The 9,449-nt window shown below is 34.8% G+C and overlaps 1 protein-coding gene across 1 annotated transcript; it reads left to right on the forward strand.

Annotated features, from left to right (window-relative positions):
• The first annotated feature begins 1,935 nt into the window (after window positions 1-1,935).
• Window positions 1,936-9,036, forward strand: LOC147384361 (axoneme-associated protein MST101(2) protein). Its single transcript, XM_086426410.1, has 5 exons — window positions 1,936-2,041; window positions 2,464-2,583; window positions 8,217-8,287; window positions 8,401-8,487; window positions 8,585-9,036. Exons 2-5 carry the CDS (start codon window positions 2,466-2,468, stop codon window positions 8,834-8,836), a joined length of 528 nt encoding a protein of 175 aa, XP_086282536.1. The 5' UTR covers window positions 1,936-2,041; window positions 2,464-2,465; the 3' UTR covers window positions 8,837-9,036.
• The last annotated feature ends 413 nt before the right edge of the window (window positions 9,037-9,449 follow it).

Below are 9,449 nucleotides of genomic sequence, written 5' to 3' on the forward strand. Positions count from 1 at the left end.
ATAGCGAAATGTTCAACAACATCATTTTGACAAAACATTTTTCAAAAAATGGGTTAGAGGTTTTGGAATGGGTTGATTTTTTTGTGAGGATGATCTCTACGGTGAGGAGATCATCCTCACCAAAAATCAGCCCATTCCAAAACTTCTAACCCCATTAAAAATGATTTACAAAAAATGGACGGTCCACGACTTTTCAACTTGTAAACATGGGGCTAGAAGTTTTGGAATGGGCTGATTTTTGGTGAGGATGATCTCCTCACCGTAGAGATCATCCTCACCAAAAATCAGCCCATTCCAAAACTTCTTGCCCCAATTTACAAGTTGAAAAATCGTGGCCGTCCATTTTTTGTAAACCATTTTTGATGGGGTTAGAAGTTTTGGAATGGGCTGATTTTTGGTGATGATGATCTCCTCACCAAAAATCAGCCCATTCCAAAATCTCTAACCCATGTTTTGCCAAAATGTTTGTTGTTGAACGGGACCCATATATATATATATATATATATATATATATATATATAGAGAGAGAGAGAGAGAGAGAGAGAGAGAGAGAGGCTGAGTTAAAGAGAGGGATCTTTTTTAAAAAAAAGTGATAGGGTTCACTTTTAATTAGTTAAAATTTTTGACAAAAAGTTGTTAAGAGTTTGTTCAAACATTTCAAGATCGTCGGATCTTGCAAGATCCAATGGTCATAAAAATTTGGTTGAAAACTTAGATCTCTTTAGGACCTCTGAACGGCTCCCTAGATAATTACCTCCCATGATTCTTGTTCTTTTCTTTTCTCTTTTGGTTTCTTATGTATCTTGAAGTACTCATGTCCTTTATCAATTAAGTTAAGCTAACACAATTTTAAAACATTCTCTTATATTTTTTATCAACTAAATTAAATGTTTCAATATAATAAAATTTAAATATTAAGTTATTTCAAATTCAATGAAACACCACAACTAGAATAACAAACCTAGGATATACAAAATATGCAAGAATTGTTATATTTAATTAACAATTGTATTTTTTAAAATATAGTAAATTTTAGATTTAAAGAAAAAAAAAAGTGAAACACACATGAAATCATGAGAGAGGTTGGCTAGATCGAAAGATCAGGCTCATCCTGAACCACATGAATTAAAAAGTGACACGTAATTCCAATTAACTAGAGTACAAAATCTTAATTAACAAATAGAACTCAATTCAATATCGATCACTATAAAGAGAAGGAATTACACGTCGCTCAACTTTCAAACCTTTACATAATCCCATTTGCCAAACTGAGATGACTCGAACGATATTTGGAAAATCTTGATCAAGTCAATTTGAATTTTGCATTTTTTTATACTAAAATTTTAATTTTTGATAATTAAAATATTTATTATCTATTATGAAATAAACCATTTAATTTGGTTTATAATTGTTTATTCATTTGTATTTATATGAAAATAAGTATATATTATTTTTTTCTAAATTAAAGCGGATTAGAAAATGTTTAGTCATAAAATTATATTTTATTTAGATAATATCTATTTAAACTTTATTATTTTTAAAAAAAATATTTTAATTAAAATATACAAAATCCTAGTTAACTCAATCAGGTTTTACTGTCTATGTCAACCCATTCATCTCATGAGATGGCGTGAAGCATGAGCGTCGTGTAAATCCGTCTCAAATGAGTCATTGGGGTCTCAGACGAGAGTTAAAAGGGTAATTATAAAAGCACCCCACAAATTAATAAGGGCAACCCACATCATAGAGATCATCCTCACAAAAAAAATCAGCTCATTCCGAAACTTCTGACTATGAAAACAAGTTAAAAACCCATTCTCATCAAAAATCAATTCATTACCAAACTTACAACCCATAGAAGACAAAACAATTCCGTTATGGTGTGAGTTGCCCTTATTAACTCGTGGGGTGCTTTAATAATTATCCTAATTAAAATATGGACAATCCAAAAGAGAGTTAGAGAAAAACCCTAACGAAGAGGAGCTCTCGTTCATCTGAATCGTCTTCGACTCATTCATCTTCTTCGCGTCTCCTAATCGAGGTAATATGATTTCTGTTAGCTTAAGACAAATAGACGAACTCTAGATGAGATGTTTGAGGACTGGACTTCCTTTGTAAATTAAACCTTTGAAGGAATCAATGTAAGAGAAGCAACATGGAAGCTAATCTTTGTCACAACCCTAAAACTTCTAGAGAAATTAAACTGAAAAAAATTAGGTTTTTTGAAACGAGATTGAGTAATTTAGGTTTTGTGTAGAAAAAATATTCCATTTTGATCTTAGTTGAGTTTATGTTCTTCATTATTTCTTTATATAGTTTGATACTACTTGTAAGTTCACATAGAACATTCAGAACTTATACTTGGACGATTCTGAACTGAATTTCAATTTGCCAAGTGTATTTTGAAATTTTGGTTTGCAATTGAGCCTAACTTATTTTATTTATTTTTGTTGTCTTTTGCAGAGATGTATACAAAGAAGAAACCAGCATCTAGAGGGAAAGGAGGTTCTTCGTCGGGTCAGATGGATTCAAATGGTGATGAATTGGATATACAGAAGATGTTGAAGGATATTGAGTTCTTGGGTATGTAATTATTACAACAATCAACACCTTTGCAGAGTTTTTTCCATCCATTTGATGAATTAAAGATCCAATGCATGATTTTTCTTTCTTTCTTGGTGGTGTTTCCATGTTTAGGACCTACATTTGCTCTGGTGTACACATTGTCTGCCACTTAGCAAGTGGTGGTCCCACACTCTTGGGCACCACTTGATTAAATATCATTCGATGCTAGTTCTGCTTTGGATGAATAACAGTTATTTAATATCGATCACTTAATTGGTTTTAGATTTATTTATTGGCATTGTAGTATAAATCTTATGAACTTCATAATATGTACTGTTAGGTTGTGTTTTTGTTACTAGATGATCCCAATTTGTAGTGGAAAACTACATTTTACCAACGAACAGCCCTAGGTTCAATCTAAGTCAAACACGAAGTTGTTGGCGTTGAATGAAATTATGCTGTGTAAATTAACATTATAAGGATGTTCACTTCACATTCTATATAGGTAGGAGGTAACAGGGGAAGGGTCAGATTATACTGATGGGAGCAAGATTAACAATACAGCTGATAATGGTACAACAAGAAGTATAGTGAGAAAAATCATATCATTTCATTGCTGGCAAAAAATCATATAACTTCATTCTCTCATGTTTTTTTAAGCTAAACGTGAAACCAATTTAAACCTTTGACCAATGTTCATAAATCTATTATTGATAGGATTGGCATAGGGCTATTTGAGTTGTTTTGAAATTTAACATATAAAATAATTGTAATGAATTAATTCAACTTTGAATCAAATTTTTTACAAGTAATTTTGAATTTAAATTCAGTTATGTGGTGCATAATTCTAGTTTTCCTTGTGGCACTCATTTGAATATCGAGTTATCACTTCTTTCATATATAAATTCTGAAATTACCCAACTGGCCACACAAGTCTGAAAAAGAACTCAGATCTGCATACTTATCCAAATATGATAATGTTTTTTAAGCAAGTTCATGACACTAGAGTATAGAGCAATTAGCATTCCTTTGAGAAAATCACTTGAACAAGTATGCAATAGGCTTTTCGAACTTTAGCCTTGCTTGGTATGTCGTAAAATGCATAGTTTTGTATTTACGACATTTTGCAATTACCATATTTTGTGACATTTTTCGTTTCAAGTGCTTGGTAATAACACTATAAAATTCCCTCAAAATTTTATGGATGCTTTGTTTATGTAAAAATTAAAATTTTAGAAAACTAAAAAATAAGAAATTGTCAAAAAAATTTAATTCTAAATCCCTCAAAATATAGTTGTAATAGAAAAGAAAAAAATTGCCTTTTGCACCTATAATGAAATGAATATTGGATAGAATAATTTTTTTTTAAAAGAAATATTTTTTTGTGTGAAAATTTTACAAAAAAAAAAAAAAAAAAAAACTTTTCAATTGGATCTACAAAATCAATTCTAAACCTACTATGAGCTTAGAATTTTAATAACCTTTATTGTATTATTGGAACCATTATAGAAAAAACACCCAAATAATTCCCAATGTGTGTGCATTTTTTAGAACTTTTGGAGCTGCAGAAGTTTTCTTTATTTTTTATGATGTTTTACCGAGATTTTCTGGTGGGCCCACATTATAGTTGCTCAACCAATCAAGCGTAAAACATAAAAAGGTCAAAACATTTCACTATTGCAGTGAAATACGGTGTTTTGTGCCAGTACCAAGCAAGGCCTTAGCTTGTAATATTTTGAGAATTGAGTAAATTTCAGCACTATTCACATCTTCCACACTCACTTGATATAAAAAATAAACATGATTATATTGATAGATTCACTATAGAGAACATGGAATTTCAACACCATTCATGCCTTCCTCAATCACTTGATATAAAAAAAACATGATTATACTGGTAGATTCACAATAGAGAACATGGGCATAAGCATCTTAAACTATTTATAGTTAGATCATACTACCACGTAGTGGTTTTGTTCCTCTCTTGAGCTAGGCAGATGAACCTAGCAAATAGCAATAAGTCACATATTAGATTTAGTTTACCTTGTCAAACCTATGTAGTTGTCTTGCTTCATTACTATTGTCCAATTGAGTCTATCTCCTACACTTTTGTTTAGCAATATCACCGAGCATTATCGTCCTATGAGTAAGACCCTTCCCCCCTCCCCGACATACGTTAAGGATCTCTCCTTGTTTTATTTGAGCTCCCTTGTATTTTTTTTTACTAACTGAGTATCTAGGAATTTGTGGGTTCAACCCATCGAGTTTCCTTTGAAACAGTTCATGGTTGGAGCCCAAAAAAGGAGTGCTTGTTAGTATTTGAAATGTGATGGATGAGTATGCAAATTGGTTGGCTATAATTTACCAGCTACATTTCGTTTGCCACAACTTTAGTTCCATATATGGAAATATGGTCAGAAGCCTTCTCATTCTCATCGCCACCAGTGCGAGTTCAATTTCATTCTTGTAGCTCATCCCTTTTTAAATTCCTTTGCCTAGGACCATGTTCATCTCATAATTTTTAGTCATTGTCGTCTCCATACCTATACATCTCTTAACTGTCTTTGCCAGTTTTCATCCTTTCACAAGTCACAGCCACTTTGATCACTCACCATCATTGTACATGCACAACTTAAGTTCAATATGACCTTATATTGGAATCATTAGTCATATCATAAGCTCAAATGGAAGTATTTTGTCAAATTGAATGCCGGTAGAAGGAAAATGAAGAATTGCATTGTATGTACTGGGATGACCTAAAACTCAAATCATATGTGATACATGACTCTAGAGCCATAAAGATCATCCCAACCAATCTCACCTCGTCAAGTCTCTCGACATGGGAGCATTGCTTGGCCAACTTGTTCAAGGCAATATCTCATAAGTTGACAAGAGAGCATATAATTCTTGTCATATTGAGGGTGGGTGCAAGTGTAGTTCTTTAGTGGTACACTTGGCCAAGTCATGTCCAAGACACTCTGCTTGTCCACATTTCATGAAGCAAGGTGTCTGGAGAGTAGAACTTTGTTCAGCAAATCGATAGACTAATTAAGTGAGAATAGGAATTTATTGTGATGATGTATGTAGGGAAAGAAATGTCACAAGTCTAGCAATACAAATTATGCAGAAAGACTTTTATGGAACATGCTCAATCATGATATCGTAGCCGTTGAGGTGCCATGGAAGTTATAGATCCTGTAGTTTGGATACTGTGAAGGTTCTTTAGATCCCCTAGAAGACCACCTCCATTATATATATATATGGGAGCCGTTTGGAGGTCATAAAAAGATTCAAGTTTTCAACCAAGTTTTTAGGACTGTTAGATCTTGCAAGATTGGACGGTCTCGAAATGTTTGAACCAGCTATTAACAACTTTTAGTAAAAAAATTCAGATAATTAAAAGTGAACCCTGTCACTTTAAAAAAAAAAAAGGTATCTCTCTCAAATCACAAAAAAAAAACAGAACCAGGGGTTCGACCCTCGTCTTCTCCTCCTTGCCTCACTCGAACGAAACTTTCGTCTTCTCCATGCCCCTCACTTGAACGAAACCCTCGTCTTCTCCATCTTAAGATTGAGTTAAAGGGTCAAACCCCTGGTTTTGTTTTTTTGTTGTAACTTGAGAGAGAGAGAGAGAGAGAGAGAGAGAGAGAGAGAGAGGATCTCTTAAAAAAAAAAAGTGACAGGGTTCACTTTTAATTATTTGAAATTTTTGACAAAAAGCTGTTAACAGCTGGTTCAAACATTTCAAGACCGTCCGATTTTGCAAGATCCAACGGTCCTAAACACTTGGTTGAGAACTTGGATCTCTTTAGGGCCTCCGAACGACTCCTTATATATACTAGAGTTGGCTTGGTTAAGGGGGTAAAAGTGAAAAAAAAAAGTTGGAGGGGTATTATTAAATTTTTTTAAGGTTAAGGGGATAAAAGTTGAAAAACAATAACATGGGTTAAAGGGGTAAAAAAAGGAAATATAGTAAAGTTAAGATGGGATGAAAAGTGAAGGCAATAAAGTGGGCCTCACGAAAACTTTAGCTCGATGGGATATTTATCCCCACAAAATTGTAGCTGGATGAGAAGTTTATCCCCCCTTCCCCTAAAAAACTGTAGAAACTTTGGGACCTACAGTCTTGTTTTATTATATATATACAATGATGAAGTCATGCGCCATCGTTCCCCCTAGAGCCTCCTTCGTAACGCTGTAATGAGTTCCATCCTCCTTCCCAAACACTTAACTAGGTTACAACATTAGCATTTTCTAGAAGTCACACTAAAAGTCGTAAACTTGGATGAGATTGAGAAGCTCACGATCTATGCATACTGAAAGTGGAAAACTTGGATGAGAAGCTCATGATCTATGCTTGTCTATCACCAAAAAAAAAAAAAAAAGGTCGTGTGACCTCGTGACTTGATGATGTTCTCCGATCAGGACCTCCTCTTGAGTACAATGGCCTACTACGATGCTTCAATCATGACTTATGATATGGGATGGGAAGTGAGGAAGGTCTTAATGGACTTGAGAAGTGATTCTGTTGTCCTATAGAAGATACAACTATTCAAGAAAGTAGTGAGGCTTTCGTGAGCATTTGGCACAGCAATTTAGGTCCCACTTGATGTCATAACTCTCCTGTTAATGAAGGATAAGCAACTATCAAATCAAATTCTTTTTATGGATATCCTCTTTTCCTATTACGTCTTTCTGGGTGATGATGGACCCATGGGTATAACACAAACCCAACAGCCTACTATAAAGTCTTGAAGTGTTCCCCATACCTTCAGTTGGGTTGGAAACCAAGGTAACTGCAAGCAACAATGCCATATGGTTGAAGCTTGATATGCAACAACAGTAGCAGTGGAAGTCTGCAAAAGAAAGGCCCAAAGCCAGAGAAGCAACAACAACCAACTCCACATTGTCAACTTCGTTTGCAGAGAAGGCTTCTGAGGAGTGACTGACGTTGATGTCGGCAGGAGCTTTAATTTGAAGATTGGTATATGAAATGATCTGTGATACCAAAATTTGATCTAGGACCTGAATGTTTTTGTTTTCTCTAATACCAAAAAATGGAGGGTTGGATTGTAAATAGTGGTCTGTCATGGAGGATATTGCTGTTGTTTATAGAAAGGTTGAGAGTGACAGTCTTCTTTGGAGGAGATGAACAATAGAGCTAGCCTCAATATAGAGTAACGTTAGATGGTTTTGAAGGTGACGGTAACATTAGGAATTTTCATCATGTTGCCAATGCTCGTAAAAAGGTGCTAAGTTATTTATTTATTTTTTGTTTCTATCTTGTCATGAAATTAAAAATTGAAGGCTACTCATTCTGTCATTCATAGTAGCAAGTATGGTAAGGTATGAATGTGATGGACTTCCTTTCTTTACTACACATCAGGCGTTCCACATAGCAAGAAATTCATCTTAAGAGAGTCTGAAGTCTCTGCTGACAACCCTTAAATTTTTTTTCCCATGAATTAAAATCTTGTGAAGATAATGGGGTTGATAGTGCTATGCCTCTGCATATGTTTGGTGAAAATAGCTTTGCCTATGTACATCATGTTTGCCTCTGTTTGTTAGTTTGGTTCCGTTATCTCCAGTTATTCTTGAATGACTAGTTTGAAGTCTTGAGTCATTTCATGTTACTTTATGTGCCATTTCAGGTTCCTCACATATGACATGGAAAGAGAGGAAAGATCTGGAAAACCGGAAGGTAGTTTCCTTGGGTGGAAAGGTGAAAACTTGGTCCCCTTTTACATGCATACCTTCGATAACTGTACTGTAGCTATGTTCCATAATGCAGCTTAGGCATCCTAAATTTCTATTATGTACTCTTTCTTGGTACAGCCTCCTAAAAAGCAGAGAATCCCATTAAGCGTGGCAAGAGTAACCATGAAGAAGAAGAAGGAAAGAGAACATAAAATGTTACAAGAGGTGATTTAATTGCTTGCTCTCTGTGGGTCTTGTCACATTTTCTCTTAAAACTCTTCAAAACTTGGAAGTGATTGAATTCTTAATGTTGTGTTAACAGGGCATGGTCCTTGGACGCTTTGGGGGGAAATTTGCAAGTAGTAATAATAGAGTAGCCGAGAAGCGAAAGGCCGAGGACAGGGTGCTGAAGTCAAGTGACGGCTATTTTAGAAAAGGTGTGTTGGATGTGAAGCATTTATTGCGACCTACTTCGGCTGGAGACAACGATAGTAGTACACGAGTTGGTAAAGGAACGAAGAAAAAAGGGAGTAGAAATAAGGGAGGCAAGAAGAAGGGTGGCAAGAGGCGGTGATTAATAATTCGGAGACTTTAACATATGCACTCTTATAGCTGGGATTATTATTATTATTATTGTAAAACATGTAAGTTCTTTTGCTCCTTTTGATTTGTACGGGATAATGAAATGAGGGATTTTCTCACGGTAAGCATGCCAAGCAATGGATATGAAAGTGATGGCAAGCTTCCTAAATTTGGTAATTAGTATTTTTGAAATAGGTCTTGGACACATTTTAGTATTTTTGACATTATTTGGGCATTTTGATCATAATTGCTTGGATGAGGCTAATAATTGAGGAGTAACCCTAGTTTTAAAAAAAAAATGATAGATTGGCCTCACTGTCCTTGACCTTTTTCGAAATAAACACAAATTGTTGATGACGGTTCATTTGAGAGTGGGGCGGCTCCTTAAGAGTGTTTGACAGTGCAAAATAAAAGAGCTTTCACCTGATAAAAAGAGATTGAAATCAAGATGGATTCGTTATTTCAACCATTTAAACAGTTGGGTGTGAGAGAGTCCAACTGTATTAAAAGGATGATGGAGTTTGGTATTTCCCTTGTTTCTTCCAATCTGCCCGGTAATGAGGTAAGACGTCGATGGACCTAGTGCGTGTTGTCATTGGAATAAG

The sequence above is a fragment of the Akebia trifoliata genome, chromosome 15 (genome assembly GCF_017979445.1).
Source record: "Akebia trifoliata isolate Shusen 1 chromosome 15, ASM1797944v1, whole genome shotgun sequence".
NCBI classification, from domain to species: Eukaryota; Viridiplantae; Streptophyta; class Magnoliopsida; order Ranunculales; family Lardizabalaceae; genus Akebia; species Akebia trifoliata.

Excerpts from the sequence above, each read along its gene's own strand:
- LOC147384361 (XM_086426410.1), top strand. The coding sequence starts at position 2,466 with ATGTATACAAAGAAGAAACCAGCATCTAGAGGGAAAGGAGGTTCTTCG. Across the intron at positions 8,288-8,400 it reads TAGTTTCCTTGGGTGGAAAG|CCTCCTAAAAAGCAGAGAAT; the intron begins GTGAAAACTTGG and ends TTCTTGGTACAG. Across the intron at positions 8,488-8,584 it reads AACATAAAATGTTACAAGAG|GGCATGGTCCTTGGACGCTT; the intron begins GTGATTTAATTG and ends TTGTGTTAACAG.